The sequence below is a fragment of the Neopelma chrysocephalum genome, unplaced genomic scaffold, assembly GCF_003984885.1.
Source record: "Neopelma chrysocephalum unplaced genomic scaffold, ASM398488v2 Primary Assembly neopelma1_44, whole genome shotgun sequence".
NCBI lineage: Eukaryota > Metazoa > Chordata > Aves > Passeriformes > Pipridae > Neopelma > Neopelma chrysocephalum.
The window spans coordinates 11873011-11890882 of NW_020897703.1; the positions used below are offsets into that span (position 1 = coordinate 11873011).

General features: G+C 41.0%; 1 protein-coding gene across 12 annotated transcripts; it reads right to left on the reverse strand.

Moving 5' to 3' along the window:
- Positions 1 to 212: 212 nt before the first annotated feature.
- HNRNPA3 (heterogeneous nuclear ribonucleoprotein A3) lies at positions 213 to 17252 on the reverse strand. Of its 12 annotated transcripts, none has more exons than XR_003533494.1 (15): positions 17120 to 17244; positions 13354 to 13465; positions 12853 to 12876; positions 9312 to 9434; positions 9076 to 9222; positions 8783 to 8993; positions 8452 to 8541; positions 8284 to 8391; positions 8073 to 8153; positions 7217 to 7363; positions 6293 to 6418; positions 6136 to 6207; positions 4794 to 4863; positions 2999 to 3073; positions 213 to 474 (listed from the first exon to the last, which is right to left on the reverse strand). XR_003533494.1 is itself a non-coding variant. In XM_027678483.1 (13 exons), the coding sequence occupies exons 2-12, from the start codon at positions 13417 to 13419 to the stop codon at positions 6155 to 6157; spliced, it is 1176 nt and encodes a 391-aa protein (XP_027534284.1). In that variant the 5' UTR covers positions 13420 to 13465; positions 17120 to 17244; the 3' UTR covers positions 3620 to 4863; positions 6136 to 6154. The 12 variants fall into 12 exon arrangements, 8 of the variants coding, with proteins under 8 accessions (XP_027534284.1, XP_027534285.1, XP_027534286.1 ...); XR_003533493.1 differs by having other exon boundaries at positions 224 to 864; XR_003533492.1 differs by lacking the exon at positions 4794 to 4863.
- Positions 17253 to 17872: the final 620 nt, after the last annotated feature.

Here is a 17872-nt window from a genome sequence, read left to right on the forward strand (position 1 = left end):
GCATTACTAAGACAAAAAGTGCAACAACAAAAAACCTGCAGTTAATGCACACACCTTGTTTGAATTTCACCAGGCAAAGAATCAGGCTAAAGGAACTCAAGACTGTGACAACTTGCATTCCATCTAAACCAGTATTCACATCATGAACACAGTGAATGCTGTACTCACATTGAAGCATCCAACATTAATGAAAAAATTCCACATCACTCATGTATGTAAAAACTTCATAGTGCAAACTATAACCTTTATTATTATTACTGAGGTACAGAGTATATTCCCAAACCTGAGAGTGGCTAGAGACACTGACAAGTCTAAAGCATCACAATGCTGACCTTATATGCTGACAATTTTCCACATGGAGACCATTTATTTCTTGATCAAAACATCAATTTTTAAAACTGTTAAAAGTAAAGCTGTAAAGATGGGCTGAACCAAGGTTTTCTGACTTGCAGTCCCCAAGTTGGAAAGATGATCCTGTAAGAAAACGTGTTGCAGTAATTCAAGACCGCTTTGTGTTCATCACAGCACTAAAAAAAGGTGATGGCAACGCATTTTAGATTGTAAGTCATTTGACAATATACACTTTATTCTGATACAAAATTGAAATATTTTAAACAAATTTCAATCCATTATGGACTATACTGAAATTTTTAATTTCTATGCTATTTTAACTTGTTTAACCACAAGTTCTGAGATTCCAGCACACTAGCACCATTGCTCTTGAAGTCTTTGCCAGTTATTATACCATTTTATTCTGTTTCCAGTCTTGCGATATTATCTTCTACATGAAGGCCATTTTTCTTCTACTTGGAGATACTTGGATTACTTTAGTTCAGGAAAAAGCTAATAGATAGAGATGGCAACCTGTAGCACCCACAGCAGAAAAAGAATCATCCATCAGATATCTGCATTTCAGTGATACTCAAGATCCTACATGCTCCACACAATTTAAGATACAGGCACTTGTCAGAGACCACAGACTGATTTTTAAGAGAACATTCCACCCCAGTGCAGACAGCATATGAAAACATGTTAATGTCTTAAACACAGGAACCAAAGACAGCACATCAGTACATCACACAATCAATGCTTGAAAGACTAGGAGCTTTAGATATTAAAAGGATATAAAAGTTAAGATGCTGTGTTCAATTTCCATGTTATGTAATAACATACTTATCACATCTGCATTAATCTGGCCTCCTTTTGGGGAAACCCTCCTTACTACCTGGAAGTACCATTTTTCTTTTCAAATAAACTTCTGTACAACTGCAGCTTAGGGACTAGTGCTTCATTAACTTTGCATCTTTAGGTCTCCATCTTTCTTTACAGCTGCTATTTTCAACAGCAGCCAGTAAAGAAAAAAGGTGGCCATAAAATAACGTCTCAACTCTTCGAAGTGCCTCTTAGACAAAGCTACACTTGACCAAGTAGTCCCTTCAAGAATGTGTTTATCTTTGACAAAGTTATTTCTGAACAAATTAGGGTACAAATAATTGGACCTAAGCCAATTAGTCTAGTAAGAGTGTTTCAAAGTGTGAAAATAATTCTAACAATGAATATTTAATTCTTTATGTGGTGCAAAAAGACCTGTCCAGGGCACAAAACCAGTCTGCAGCAATGTGGAATCCTCTAATGTTAAAGAAAGGTAGAATTCTGCTGTATACACAGGCTAGTAGTAGAATGCAAACTAGAAAATTTTTGTTAAAAATTACTTCTGTTAAAACAATCTTAAGATACTTGCAAGCACAACAGCATTTGCCCTCATCCGAGTAATCGTGAAACACTAATGCTGTTCCCTGTTACCCATTGCTACACAAATGCCTGGGGGAAGCTCTGCCTAGCAGAGGAAAATCACAGGTTTTCAACTTCCAGGTGTAAGCAAGCAAGCTTGTCACCTCTGCAACAAGCTGACTGGCATAATACACTATGACTGTGACTGTACTGCTGCAGTTTCAGATTTTGGCTCAACCTTGGCTAAGCAAAAACTTTTGTCAATGTTTTCTAAAAAAAATATATACAGTCATTGGGAGATTTTCCATTAAGTAGCTCCTGACTTTGTGAAAATCTCTGTAAATAACTTCCATATTAACTTTTAATTTTACATTACAAAGTCATGAACTGCTTTCTGGAAGTTTACGGATGGCAGACAGAAAGTTTAAATACTTGAATCAGTTTGTGAATATGCCTCAGCCTCTGATAAACTGAAATGCAGATTCCATTTGACTATTTTCAGAAAAACTGAAGAATAGCCAACACTAAAATAGAAATTGACTTCATAAAAATGATGCACAGGCTCAGAAATGTATCAGGAAGTTTAAAAAGATGCTGGACTGCTATATGAAAGGACCTGTAACGATCAAAGATGCAGAAAAGGAAATAATACATGTTCCAAGAGCTAAGAACCAATGTGCATAAAATCCAATTCCAGGAGTTTTCACCTGTACAAAAGCTGTTGGGGATTCAGGGTATCATGTGACAGTACTGGCCTCCATTTAACCACCCTGTCCGAAAGCACACAAAATCTGAAACGGAGCTCTTTGATTTGTACAGGTACATACAACCCCACCTGGTAAGCCAAGCTCCACTCACTAGGAGGGAAGTCCCAGCTCCTGAAGGGTGCAGAATGAGTGCAGCAGTAGGTCACGCGCTGCTGAGAACTGAAGAACTGCTTCAGCGTTGCCACCTTTCTGGGCTTCTGGGGGCTCTTTCCATTACATGGCACTGAACAATTTCCCCCCACCCCCGACCCCAGCAAACCCCCTACAGTAATCAAAGTGCCTATTTCAAAACATTTACAACTTGTCTTGTTGATCTGGAACACACAGCAATTTTGTATCTGCCAGGAACAGAAGATTCTTGGATAGGAACCGGATGACATATACTGGAATACTTGCTCCTTACTACTTATGGCTTTCCTTGATATTAAAAGGCTGGCAAAGGAAAGCCTAGAAGGAAAGAAGGGTTAAACAGATGTTTTACTATACACTACAAATCTTACCCAGTCAGAAACCTTCAATTGAAGAGCATGTGCAAGACATTCCCCATTTTGTCAAGCAGCAGCTTCTCATTCAACCTGAAAATTAAAGAAATTACTCTTACCTTGTTTAAAAACCTCCCACTACTCTTTATAATTCATGAAAAATTTTAAAGGCAAACCTTACCTATGCTCATTGCCCTTCCTTTCAGGTCTAAATGCTAGACCTATTGATTTTGAGTCAACTCAAGTAGCTATCACTCAAGGAGGTTCCAAAAGGTGAAGAACTCTTGCTAGACTTTCTTCGATATTTCAGCTGTGATAAGCAGATTTAACTAGCCTTGGGAAAGCTGCTCACTATCAGCACAGTATCTTATGCCTTCACTTTTCTGGAAGTTGAAGCTGTTGCTCCTGCTGCCTTGTCATTCTTTTATTAGGCTGACTTCTCCATACTCAATAGGCTGCTGAAGTCCTGTCTTACGAGTCTCCTTAGCAATGTATGGATCAAAGAAGTACATCCTAGGTTCTGAAAAGCTGGTGAATCACTGTCCTCAGGGCTTACACTTTTCCACATCACAAACAACAGCTAAGCTACCCCACCCACCTACAAAGCGGTCACTTACATCCATCTCTTAAAAGGTTGCATACAGATCTTGTTCATAAAGTTTATTATGACACTATTTTTCAAAGTTAACATTGTTGTCACAGTACAGCTACAAGAGGCCCTGTTAAAAAGAACACTGTCAATACATTCTAAAAAAATTTAGAAATACCAGATCAATTGTTAGAAGGGACATCAACCCCATCCTCCAGTTGTCCCTGCAATCAGTTGCAGACCCCAGGTGCAAGTCTACACATCTTCTAGAGCATAGTAACATACAAAGCAAGTCGGTAGTTTGGTGTCTCACTCCCTAGTGAGTTGTGGTTTACTTTCCCATGTTTTCAAACTCCAAATGGGTTGTTTAGAAAATGCCTTTATTGAAGTACAGCCTCCCCCCCCACCCCAAGCCCAAATGAATATGTACAACAGAAGTGTTCACTAAACCACCAATTCTTGCTTTAACTTTTGAGATCTTTTAAAACTCCACAGAAAATAAGCAGCAGACTTTGAAATCCATTTTGGAGTCTACCATCTTGACACTGGTTCCTTGTTTTAGTGTACTGCAGTCTAAATACACTCCAATAACAGTGTTTAAATAACATATGTTTAATTTTTTTTTCAAACAACACACTCATTTTTCTACCACTTCTTAAAAATTATAATTCATTATTAATATGACTGATTATGCCTTGAGCCATTTCATACATCTTTGCAGATTCATTCCTATACTGGAATTGCATTTACCTTATACTGCACATTGACCCAGAAGTGAAACAGGTGTGAGTAATTCCAGTACATATTGCCAAGTGTCTGAGTATTTCTTTTATTGACTGGGTCCCTACTCTTCTGAGTCTGAATTGACAGCAAGCACTGGCCTGGCAATAGTCAAAAGAATTCACATCAGATGAGGACAGGACAGACTGCAGTGCCTTAATTTGGAGGTCAGAAGTGAGAATGGAGTACCATTTCTAGCCATATGCGCTGGTAACATTTGCTACTCCAGTGCACCAAATCCAGTCGCAGCACACTATCACTCTACCTGTGGGAACTTGAGACTGTACCATTCTACATTGTGGGAAGTGTTTCTAATCGGAAAAATACAACTAGATGGTGTTTTATTTTTGAGCTCTTAGCTGAGCACAGACATCTGCAAGGGGAACAGCTTACAAGCTATACTACTTCAGAGCCCACGGGGAATGGGCTTTTGGAACGCATTACCTGGGACTGTCAGTGATTACACCTGTGCTACCCTTGGCTCCCAGTCAGAAGAATGTGTCCAGAAAATTGCCTAGGGTGCATGCAAGAAAGTATATAGCCATTAAATTATTGAGGAACATATCTATTACTCTCACTATGACGCCTCATTTAATTGAAACAGTGCAGTCTGGTGTGAGGGAGAAGGAAATGGGGACAAAGGAAGGGGATGAAAATTCCAAGCCACCCTCCCCAAAGTATAGTTTTATTGAAACAGATTCATTGTATATCTCAAGGAAACAGGCACTTGATTCCCCCCACCTTAACTTCTCGGGAATTACAATAAATATAAAGGTAAAAAGCAAGTTTCTTTTTCTCTTAACCCAAGACTTAAACAACTTCAGTTATCCCTTATGCATCTCAAATGAGACGGGAGACAGCTTTCATGTGTCTAAAGTTGGTCTTGTTAAAATATTTATCATGCCTTATTTTCTTGAAGCGCTAGTACTAATACAGAACTACAAATTAAAAAAATATGCACAAACCAAAAAGTAATTTTAAATTTTCATTAAGGTAAAGCTTAGTTCTATGATTCACAAACACTAATTTGAGTAACTCAATCCTAGTTATACATCTAAACAAACTATAATGCAACATACAGATGTTTTCCCTCTGTATGCCTATGTAAGTCATGTCAATGACAGTTACGTATATACACTGAGACTAGACCCTTAAGACTGCAAATCAATAGGTGTTTCTATTGTTAACTTTAAATTAATACAAAATAGTAATTGAGAAATGCATTAATCTTCTCTATTAACTAACAAGGAAACACCCTAAACTACATTTTATTTCTGTTATAGTTCTCTGTACTAAATGTGGAAAAACTGAACTACACAAATATTGAAAAGTTAAAAAATCATTGATTTGTTTATTCCTGGTACCACTACCACAATTTACAGGGCAATATACCTGATGTAATGGGAAAATAAAAAGAAAAAAGAAAGACAAAGCTACAACAGAGAAAGACCTCAGGAATGTACATCTAATCGACACTACATTGCATTAATCAATAGCTGCACTTTTTGCAAACTGTGGCTATGACAGTCCTGATCAAGAAGGGTTTCCTGTTTAAGCTGCAGTAACTTTTCTGACTATGGATCATCGTTCCTTCTGTGGCAGATTTTACAGTTCCTCTAATTCATTTGGGACGACTGTCTCAAAGTAACCTGCAGCTTTCCTGACAACTCCTCGCTCTCTCTCCTGCTAAGAACTGTAGCCTGTTGAATACAGGATAAGAAAATTATTACTCTCAGTGAACAGTTGCACATTATTAATCATCATTATAAATATGCATTACACCTACCCTTTTTCTGGTAGCATTTTTAGAATCTTCTACCACCATAGCCCCCACTTCCACTTCCAGATCCATAACCACCTACAAAAATAGGATGTATATTGAAATACAAGAATAACAAGGGATTTTAACTCAAAAAACATGCTCTATACAAAATCATGCTTACCACCATAGGGACTGCCTGAACTTCTGCCACCAAAGCTACCACCACCTTTCATGGGACCATAGTTAGACTGCTGTTGTCCACTGTAATTGCCAAAATCATTGTAGTTTCCACTTCCACCATAATTACCTAAAACAAACACAAATTTATAAAGTCATGTGTGATCAACTCTTAGGGCACGAAGCTTGCAAATTACGATATCCAATGTGAAAGTAATAGTTTAAAACTATTTAAAATGAAGTTCAAGCATTTTGCATGCTACCTCTATGCAGAATGTATGAGTAACAGAAAACTCTCAACATTGGAAAATTTATTAATGTGAGTAGGCAATTTGATGTTAACACAATTTAAGGCCCTTAAAGTAAGAAAAGCACATGAGTTTCACCATCATTTTTCCACTGCCCAACACTTTGCATATATGACAATAATGTAAATTACATACTAATTATTTGCTCCAAAAAGTGATAGAAGTGTAACGGGCATGCTGCAAACGTACATCAGAAAGTATAATAAAGTATGCAGCAGCTTTTGCAGCTTGACTTCCCAAATTTGGGGCAAACAATAAAAAAAGCTTATAAAAACTTATATTCACAGTCCTTGGAAAGGAGGATGTGATCTACATGATGTGAACTGGTATTTGAGGAAAATAGCATATTTAAAATGGTCAAAATGTTAAACACTCTACCTCCACACACAGAACTATAGCTGAAACTTTTTGAAAAATACATCCCAGGCAACATAATGTTATAGCATATCAAAGCTGATCCACACTGAAAAGAACTCTCCTTATGCAACATGGCATTCTATGTTAAAACCTACTAGTACAACTTATTTTATACATGTTCCAGCATCATATTTCAGGCATTGTAAAATGAGACCTGACTAAAAAAAAAAAATATGTATGTCTAATTAAAGTTGGCATCTTACCACCACCAAAATTTCCTCCTTCATTGTAGCCATCATATCCTCCTCCGCCACCTCCATATCCACCACCTGGGTTTCCATATCCTGGTCCTCCACCACCACCATAACCTCCTCTGCTGCCATAGCCAGGACCACCTCCATAGTTGCCACCTTTGAATAAAAAAGTCAAACTAAACACACCAAAGCCAAATACTGGTAAGGAAAGGTCCATTTAACAAAAAACCCCAAACCAACACAATTGCCCAATAAAAATGTCCCACAGCATTTTCCCTTTATCATACTCATTGTGGTTGCAAAATTTATCTTAAGCTATTTAACTGAACCCCCCCCCCCCCGTTTATAAAATCAGGACCCAAGTAATCACATACTCGTCCCTTTCTGACTATTGAAGATTGCCCTTTTTGGCTTTTTAGTAATGTACACATTTCTCTTCAGATGCATTCTAGATACTCATCGAAACTCCATAATGAAAAAGATACTACTGAGCCATGAAAAGTCTTACAGTTGATTGAAAACATTTCTGGTATGATAGCTGGTCCTGGCCATTGCTTTGTTCAGTTTTAGTCTTTTCAACTGACAGCAGAATCTTCATTTAGTTCTCAATAATCTTTAACAGCTGTCTCATGACCTCATAATATGAGATTATTTAAAGGGTAATACAAAGGAGTATTTTTTTCCATTATTTTGTGGGGAAAACAAAAAAACCACTAATTCTTCACAGCTCTACAATGTAGACATTTAACTTCCATTATAACTATTATCACATTATCACCAAAGCAGATTTTGTTTTGAAGGTGAATGCAAGACTTACAGCTTGTTCTAACAGTGTGGGGGAAAAGAAAGTGAACAATACACTTACCATCACCAAATCCATTGTATCCGTCACCACCCCCAAAGCTTCCTCTGCTCCCACCACCGCCACCACCACCCCCATAGCCTCCTAGAACACAAAACAGATGAGAATGTTTTCCTGAACACACGTGTTAAATGTTTAAGCCAACTGACACAGGAAATAAAAAAAACCAAACACACCAGAAATCACATTCTGTATAAATATTCCAGTCATTTACCTCTCCCACCAAAGTTTCCTCCTCGGCCAAAGTTCCCTCCACCGCCTCCAAAGTTTCCACGGCCCATGAAGTTGCCGGAGCCACCCCCACGGCCTACAAAATATTTCACTTGAATTACATTAATTGAAAGCCCGTTACATAAAATAACTATGCACAACTACAACTCACCTCTCTGAGAGCTAGCAGTCTGCATCTCTTGTTTTGAGAGTGCTTTTTTCACTTCACAGTTATGTCCATTTATAGTATGATATTTCTGAACTACAGAAAATTGTGAAACAGCAAAGTTAGAAAATCGCATCACAGTAATATGCTGTAAAACTCTCACAGACAGCTACTGTAAGGCATGAGCACCACTTTTAAAAGGAAAATGAAACTGACCCCATCTCTTACAACAGTAAAGCAGTTGACTATGCAAACACCTCATTCCACACGTTGCTGTTCTGAAGTCTTACATTAACACTTATCCCGCAAAAGTAGTATTCACTAAAGAGTTACATACCAACAATTTTATCAACTGTATCATGATCATCAAAAGTTACAAAAGCGAAGCCTCTTTTCTTTCCACTCTGCCTGTCTTCCATGACTTCTATGGTTTCAATCTTGCCATATTTTTCAAAGTACTCCCTTAAATTATATTCTTCTGTATCTTCTTTAATTCCACCAACAAATATTTTCTTTACTGTGAGATGTGCCCCAGGCTTTACAGAATCCTGAAATGCCAAAAATGACATTCAATGCTTTACATTATTAGGTAAATATCAGGAAAAAAGGTTAACTGAAACACTGACTCACCTCCCTCGAAACTGCTCTCTTTGGTTCAACCACGCGCCCATCAACCTTATGTGGTCGAGCACTCATGGCAGCATCCACCTCCTCCACACAAGAGTAAGTCACAAAGCCAAAGCCTCTGGAACGTTTTGTCTGGGGGTCTCTCATCACCTGCAAGAACATAGAAGGTATCTGCATCTCTGTCCTAGATGAAGTACCTATACCCTTTCAAAACCACCAACTATTATTAGACACTTTACCACACAGTCCGTGAGTGTGCCCCATTTTTCAAAGTGCTCTCTCAAGCTATCATCTGTTGTTTCAAAGCTCAGACCTCCAATGAACAGCTTTCGCAACTGCTCTGGCTCCTTCGGCTCATGGCCCTACAAAATCAAAAATCAAAAACATATTTTGAATACAAATCACAGAATTAAAATTTCACAGAATTACAAAAATTATCTGTGCACATTATACCTACAAATAGGTGGAATACATTTACATAAAAACAATGACTTCTAATGGGTATAGACAGCAGCATAGTAAACAATTAATGAGGTGTGATTTTAATTAAAACACTAACTAACTAACAACGTAAAGAGTGCTCAAATGCAAACAGTAAAAGAATTTCAATATGCTAAATAACTTGGTCGCTCCCCACCCCCTGGAAGTGCATTCATTCTAGGCCTATCTTTGAGTTGCAGATTGCTCTGTAGGGACTAGCGATGAAGCACTGCTGGATAAAGTTCTAACACTTCATGAAGCATAATCACAAAGAACTATAAAAAATTTAAGGATGCAGAAATGAGTTTATTTGAAGTTTTTGACAACATTGCCCATATATGACCAGTCACATTTTAAAATGAAGTTTCAGAGTCCAGTTTTCTATAGAATGATTAAAGTGGGCTTACAAGTACAATTGTGTTTCTGCTTTCAGTGCTGCATTTTTTTTAGCAGGCAGGGAATCTCCCCATACCTTTGACAGGAGTTTATGAAATATTATTTTAAAACTTTCTCCCACTGTAAGGGAAGTCTTACCAAAAGGCAACCAGATTAAAACCTTGTTTTGCAATCATGAACTTCTGTGCAAGTGAAACACTCCACAAGGTACTGGCCAGCTATACTATGTATGACTTCAGTTCTGCAGCACAAATGCGCAACAAGCTTCACTGTTTCTGCTGCAGTGCGCTGAACCAGTAGATGCAGCATTACTGTGAGAGGTGAACAGCATAAAACCAGCCACAGACTCCTACATGTAGACATCTTGCTTCAAACCTGAGGTGCTTTTATCTCTGCTAAGGTGGTAGGGATAGCCAGGAAAGCATCCCTTTGAGTGAGATTTTCTGATTTGCACAGTGTTTTAGGAAACTGTTGGTTTATAACGTTCAGATTGTACTACAGGAAACAACACCTACAATCATGAAAAACTGACTGAGAAGCAAATCCCTGCTCTCATACCTGCTAAACTTTGAGAGAAACAGCCCCAGCATTCTCAATTATAGTTTCCTATTTATGGCCTTGTTACTGCAGGAACATTATATAAATGATTAACAGCCAGTGATCTTAGGACTACAAAGTTAAGCTTCTTTTCTATGGTCTTCTAAGTGGTCTGGACTACAAAAGTATAATAAATAAAATCTCCCTTCTAACTACACACAAACTTAAAATTTTATAGGGTAACACATCTACTGCATACGGAAACTGCTTTAGGACAAGTGTTGTTTTCTGTTGTTTTTTTTTAAATCTACAGACAATATGTAATTTTTACCTGGGTCATGTTAAAACTGGGAACACTGAGTGTTTCAAAGTCTCTTACATATATTAAAGGAAATTTATTTTGTGAAACTGCAGAGTTCAGACTCCTCCAAAACAAAAAACCTATATAAGGAAAAACTAGACAAACTTTTTACAGTTCTCTAATATCCCTGAAGGTTTTCAGCTAACAACTCAGACTGCTTTTACCTTAAAAGAATGACCACACAACTTTTCAGGTCACTCCTGAAAGGAAAAGTGAAGTCCTTCTCAGCTTATTGTTATTATGTGCACATGAACTGCTGTTCTCATACAGGAGGAAGAACACCTGCTGTTATAGCTTCTCTCTTTCATTAGAAAAAAATTATCCTCAAGACACATCTATGTTATAGGAACTCTACACAAAAATAAAAGGCAGCATTTTCTTAGGGAATTAGTTTTTTTCCAGGCAGTTTGTTCTCACTGGGGTTTTCAGTGCTGTCCTATATGACAAGACGCTGTTTTCTCAGTCGTTCTGCTGGTGGTTACTCATAGCAGCAGTCTCTCCTGAGCAGCAAACACTGTGCAACATCTCTCTCCCTTCCTCCTTAGTGTAACTACCACACTGCTCCAACAAAATCAGCAGGCTGCCTCCTACTCAGCTGACACCGCAGGCCAGCACGCCATTTTGCAGCTCTCCTCTGGTCGGGGGCGGGGAGTTTAGGCTGTAAGAAAGCCCAGCCTGCATTTAGCTTGCATTTAGCCGGCAAGACGCTGTTTCTCCCCCGGAACTGTTTAAGGGGCTTCCAAATACATTAATAGGCTCTGATGAGGCGGTAAACTTTCTTTCCTGTCTCGATTACTGCCTTCCTCCCTAAAGCCAATGCCCTGCGCAGCCCCGACCGCCTCCATTTTGTGAGCGGCCGCGTCTCCACCGCCGTCAATATGGAGCCGGGGGCGGGGCCGCGCCATCAGATCCCAGCGCCGCAGTGGCGCCATGGGCGGGGCCCGCCGGCCCGGCAGGAGGGCAGGGACAGGCCGGCGCTGAGGGGACTGCGCGGCCCCCTCTGCTCACCTCCTCCCGCCAGCAACGTCGAAACACTGGTTCCTAGGTCCTACCTAGACCCCCAAACGCTCAGCACAATCTAACTGTACCTCTCATCAGAGGGGAAGAAAAGATGGCAGCTAGAATCCCCTGGGATTCCTGCAAAAAATCCTAATCTTTGAAGAAATCCCGACACCTTTTGACAATGCTCCTGCAGATACATACTGCCTCTATCCCGAGGCTGCTATCAACTGAAATTTCCTATGGCAGGGGTTTTGAATAATCAGCCTTTTGGAGCTGCAGTACTTCTCTCTAGAGGCACAGGTTTCAGGTGGAGCCCTCCCATGCATTATACCTCTACGAACAGCACCAGGTGTCCACAAAATGCCTGGCACCACACCTAAGGGCAGCTGAGGCTAAATGTGAGACCATCCTGTCCCCCAGGCAGTAGAATCCTAGACTGTCTTCTGAAACGGGAAAGCTGACAGGCAACTGTGGCCTCAGCACCTTTCTCTGTGAAACAGTTTCTCTACAAACTATAGGTTTTAAAATCATTCCAGGGCAAGCTACTTTTGTGAACTACAAGAGCTTTAGTATGCAGCTGAGCAACCCCAGTTACACTCTATCCAAAGTCCAAATCAGTGAGAGAGTTTCAACATTCCTTCCAGAAGGACTTTACACACACACTACCAGAGGCATGCAACTCTAACAAGGTTTGCTCTTAACCCAAGTGTAGAGGCCCTCCCACATTGCAGTAGTATATCATTCCAGAAAAAAGTTGGTTTCAACTAGCTATTCAGGCATCCTGAAAAAATGATGTTAGAAAGCAAGCAAATCCAAATAAACAATCAGAAAATGCCTCAGTTATAAACTATATAGAGATATTTAACACCCTTTTTGCTGATCTTAAAATTACCTTCTGAAGGGTATCAAGAACTTCACCCCCCTCCCATTTCCACACCCTGCCCCAAAGTAACTAGCTCCCATCCTCCCAGAAACAGCCCCAACATCTTCTCTATACTACGCACCTTATTCAGTCTACGGTATTTCTGCTAGAAGCAAAAGAAAACAGTTATTTTTACTTAGTACAGCTCGCTTTCATTTGCAGTGACTATCAGGCAACCATTTTTTCATTAAAAAAAAAAGAAAAAAAGAAAAAAGGAACCTGTCTTCATTCCCACTAAAAACAGGACTTTGAAGATATGAAGTAATCAAGTTCCTGCTGATACTCTGAGGATGCATGAATTTTTCAATAATTACACCTTGCTTTAATCAGAAACATATATTTAATTGGTTTTGTCTTAACAGAAAACTAGAAAAGCAAAATCTCCCCGTTATGCTTAACACCCCACCCCTTAAAACTGTAAGCAATAAACTGCAATTTAAAGTTACTCTGCTAACACGGGGATGAAGAAGGTAGAAAAAAAAAAGCCATTTATTAATATATCAGATAGAAATTAGTAACTTGGGTTTTTTTTCTTTTTTTTCCCTTAAAACTTCTTTTTTTAAATAAAAAACAATCTTCTCACCTGTGAGGATCGTCTTCCTTTCCTCTTGTAGTCTTCCACCTCTCTCTCTTCCTTAATAGCAGCCATTTTGGAAGGGTACTCTAACTCAGCCTTTCTTTTAGATCTAGGAAACCTAGAAAACAGGTTGGATAAGTCAGCACTTACCCCAATTCCTGTGACACAGGGCCTTCTCTGGCTGAAATGCAGAGGTGTGGCTTTACAGGAGGAAACGGGTAAAAGCAGAAAAAAAATCCAAGTATTTAAAAGGGTAAAAATCCTCAGTCTATTTGCTGATGATTATGAAGAGCTGCAGAAGGAACATCTGCTATCCTAGTAAAGCTCGTTTTACAACTGTTGGAATACCCAGGTACAATGCTAAAATCTGCAGAAAACCTGTATCTATTACTGTCTTACATAACTATCACGGACACAACTGATACAGGGCAAGCAAATGCCACCTCTGATACCCAAACCCACTATATAAATTCTACGTCTCTGGATTTTAAACCCCAAAACACTTAACATTTTGCAAATAGTGCTAGTAAGAACTATCTGATGGTAACCTATTGTAATCAGCAATGCAGCATTGTGGAACACTAAAGGATGTCTTACAATGTCTTCTGTACTGAAAAGCATTTTCCACTATCAGCAGTGGAATTTACTGATTCTCTCTTGCAACATCAGGAATTTTAACATCTGATCCTCAGCAATATGTAGCACTAGACATTTGCATTACTTTTGCTTCCAAATTACCTATTTGATTACTGTACTATGTAAAGTTATGTAAGTATCATTACAAAAATTACATCTTTTACAAGATAAACCTCAGTGGATGAACCCATACCTACACATTTAAACAAAAAAAATGTTCCCTATAGCCTTTATTCTTTAAAATTTTTTGAGATCTTGAAGTTACTTGCCTTAGTATTAGTGCACTGGTATCTGACCACAATTCATCACTACTTTGGATGTTTCCTGAAACTTTATTACAGTCACCAAAATGCAATACTGTACATTTTATAACATACTTCAGTAAAACTATTCTTGTGCTGTATTAAAATCACAGGTATTTACAAGATTAGGTGTGTTTCTGTGGGGGTTGTTTGTTTGGGTTGGGGGGTTTTTTAAGTTTTCTTCATGCAAATACTGCATCCGGAAAGGCAGGCAGGTCTCTACTAATGACCAATATGTGCTGTTATTCATAGTGGAAATTATTGTTGAATATAATTCCTGCTAAAAGCTGTTAAAATACAGCTTTAAATTAAACTCAACTGTGAAATCTTGAGTATCATCATTTAACGCATTAACAATTTTAAAGGTTTTATTAAGTAACATTGAAGTGTTTGTATTATCTTTAATTCCTCTCTACACAATATTAAACCTCCTCTTGAAATCCTTTAAATCAAACAGCAGTTTGACTTAGGAGGTATTAGGATATTAAGTGCTTCAACTGAGCTGTTCAGTTCTTGAAGTCATACACGACAGGTATGAAATAGACCATTAACAGTTTAAAGGCTTTTTATAAACTGGTTGTATGGCAAAATACAGCTTCGGGAATTGTTAGGAGGAAAGGGATAAACCTATTTAAATACTTTTTGTAAGTAATGGAAAGTATGCAATCCCTCTCTAATTTTGTCACCTGCTGCTTCCCCCAGTGAGGCTCAGTGCTGGCCAACATTAAGCTCCCGGGCACGGTCTCTGCAGGCCATGACGGTCAGAACAGTATTGTCTCCTTGCTAATGCCACACCACCAGCTCGGCTGCAACACAGCTATCGCTAAACGCTTGTTAAACTAGCATTGAACAGTAATATACTGCAACTTCACTACAGAATTGAAAGTAGTCTCAGAGCAAATCTCTTAGCTTATAATGAGAAAAACTCACTAGGAAACGTCTCACTACTCAAAGGAACTTACAATGCTGCTGTATCTCTTACAGGAGACAAGAAGCTAATAGAGGCAAAACAGACATTCCCAAGATGGAGGTTTCCCTGTCCAATCAGAGAATACTATGGAGATGTATCAGTCTTTTCTGTAAATAGCTAAAGTCGGACCTAAAGTGCACACACTTAGTATACTGTACTAAACCTAAAAGTTAAAGCGGGAAAACAATTATTTTCAGCTTTAGGTGTGTTGGTAGTTTATTCCCAATGCCAACAGGAATGTCCACCTGGGAAAAAAACTGCCAAGATAAAAACTTAGTATTTTATGTGACTGATTTTCAAGCTTTACAGAAGCATGTTCAAATGCTTTGAATACATCAACCCCTCCAGTTAAACCCTGAAGCTGCTAAAACAATTGCTTACATGGAAAAGTTATTTTTAGCTGTTTTGCTAAGGGATCCAGTTTCTTCTCTGCTTTTAATGTAGGAACAGTAGTTGATGTAGATCACTAGTGTGATCTCTTGTTTTCTGATCTTAATTTTATAGGGTTTCATCTTGCAATGAAGGGAATAAACACCACACAGAAGAATCTGCACTATTCTTCTCACCACACTGGGAAATACTTGAGAAAAAACCCTTAGGTTTCGAGGAAAGAAAAGCAAAGGGGGAAGATAATGACCGTTTCCCTCCAGGTAGGGCAGGGATGATTGCTTCAGTCTGCATTTGATTTCGGCTTCAATAAAGTTCAGGATATCTGAACCAAGGTTTCTATCGGGCTGCCTCTTCGTGCTGCACACCAAGATCATGGCTGGATGCCACCGAATGTCGTGACTTTTGTGTATGTGTGGTTGGGGAAGTGGAGAAAGGGAAGAGAGCTCTGTACTTTGCCTTCCCCCACCTCTCCGGGTTCGCTACACGTGTTAACTCCCCCTAGAAAAGGGTGAGGGATATTAGGGAGGTGTCGCAACGTGCATCAGCATTCCTCTACGAGAAGCAGCGTACTGCACTAAACGATCTTAACGCTTTAAAAGTCTGTTCTGAGGAAAGTGAGTGTGGAAAAAATATCCCTGGCGCACTGCTCCGGGTAACTTACGTAGGGGGAGGGGAGAACACAGGGAGGGCAGAACAATGACACAGGCACGTGCGGGGCTCGCCTCTCCCTAATCCTGCCTGAATCCGCACCCAGGTGTTTCAGTGTGCCCAGGACTGCTGCGGAGGACTCTGCTACCCACAGCCCTGCCCCAGGCCGAGGGCCGGGCCGCTCTCACCCACACGCCGGAGCGCCGCAAAATGGCGGCCGCAGCTCGCGGGGCCGCGCGGCGGAAGCGCCGCTCTCCCGCTCCCTCCCTTTTCCTGCCCGCGCCATTGCGGAATAAAGCGCCGTGTCGCCGGGGAAAGCGGGTTTGGAGCGCGCGAGGAACGCTACAAGGAGGCGGTGGCCACGGGAACCGCGAGGGGCTCCGTGAGGTGCTCCCCACCCTCGCTCCGCGCCCTCCCGCCCGCCTGCGCCCGGGGGTTCGGGCAGAGATCGAGCTGCTCCGGCTCCGCGCGACGAGCCGCCTGGCCAGGCCTGGCCTCGCCTCCCCTTCGACCCCCGCCTTGGCCGAGCCCGGCGAGGCCCACTCCCCGTTACCTCCATTTTGTGCCCGGACTTGCCTCGCGCAGCGCCAATATGGAGCCGAGCGGGAAAGGGAGGAGGGCGCGGGGGGGGTGTCACGTGGCGGGAAGGCGGGCTCGGGCCGCGCGCGCGCGCTCCGGCCATTAACGTTTTTCTTCTCAGGGCCCGCCGCCCCTCTCCCCCGCCCGCGCGCCCCGCCGGGGAGCAGGAAAGGGCAGGGACCGAGGGAAGGTGAGGAGAGGAAAGATGGGGAGAGGGGTCGAGAAGCGAGAAAAGATAAGATATCACCGTGCCGGGCGTTCAGCGAAAGCGCCTTCTCGCCCCCGTCGGTCCCACGCCGGCCGCTGGCCCCGCGCACGAACCTCCGCCCGCTGTGGGGGTGGCGGCGCCGGCGCAGCCGCGACTGGCGCGCGGGGCGGCTCCGCCCCCCGGACGTGGCCCCGCCCTGCGGGTGGTGCGGCGGCTGCAGGGCGGTGTCCGCGCCTCTGAGGGCTCCGCGCGGAGGGGGCGGTGCGGAGGCTTGGAGTGTTTTGTGCGAAAGAGAAGGAAGGAGGCGATGCGGTGTTTACGGGGGACTTCCTCAGAAGTATCAGAATGTGCCTGAGGCGCCCAGGACCTTCCAGGAGAAGTTTTTTTCCACGTATTGTTTTTATTCTGGAGATGCTGCAAGGACGCAGCTAAAGATTGGCTCTTCAGCGCTTGTTCGGCGCTCACCCTTTGAACTGGTCTTCCGGATGAATAGCAAAACGAATCAATAAGTTTCACGAACTTTTCCATGCAGACATATTACCTGTACCTTTTAATGGCGTTTTTCATCATAAACTAGCATGAAGAGTTCAAAAGAGGGTATTCTGCAAGAATTTTGTGTAGAATAAAGCACAGTTAAGCACATACATTAAAAAATGTTCCTTATCTGAAAAATTATGTCAGAAGAAGCAGCATTATAAAAACCTACCATTAAAGTCAACATTTCTTTAGTCTTGGTTATCTCTATCCTCTCACAGTATCAGTAAGTATTTTAGTATGATGACCTAACCTAAG

Bases quoted from the DNA above. Each gene is read 5' to 3' on its own strand.
- HNRNPA3 (XM_027678483.1), bottom strand. From the start codon at position 13,419: ATGGCTGCTATTAAGGAAGAGAGAGAGGTGGAAGACTACAAGAGGAAA. The intron at 7,364-8,072 runs GTAAGTGTATTG...TTTTATTCAAAG, and splicing joins ATACAATGGATTTGGTGATG to GTGGCAACTATGGAGGTGGT. The intron at 6,208-6,292 runs GTAAGCATGATT...CTATTTTTGTAG, and splicing joins TTCAGGCAGTCCCTATGGTG to GTGGTTATGGATCTGGAAGT.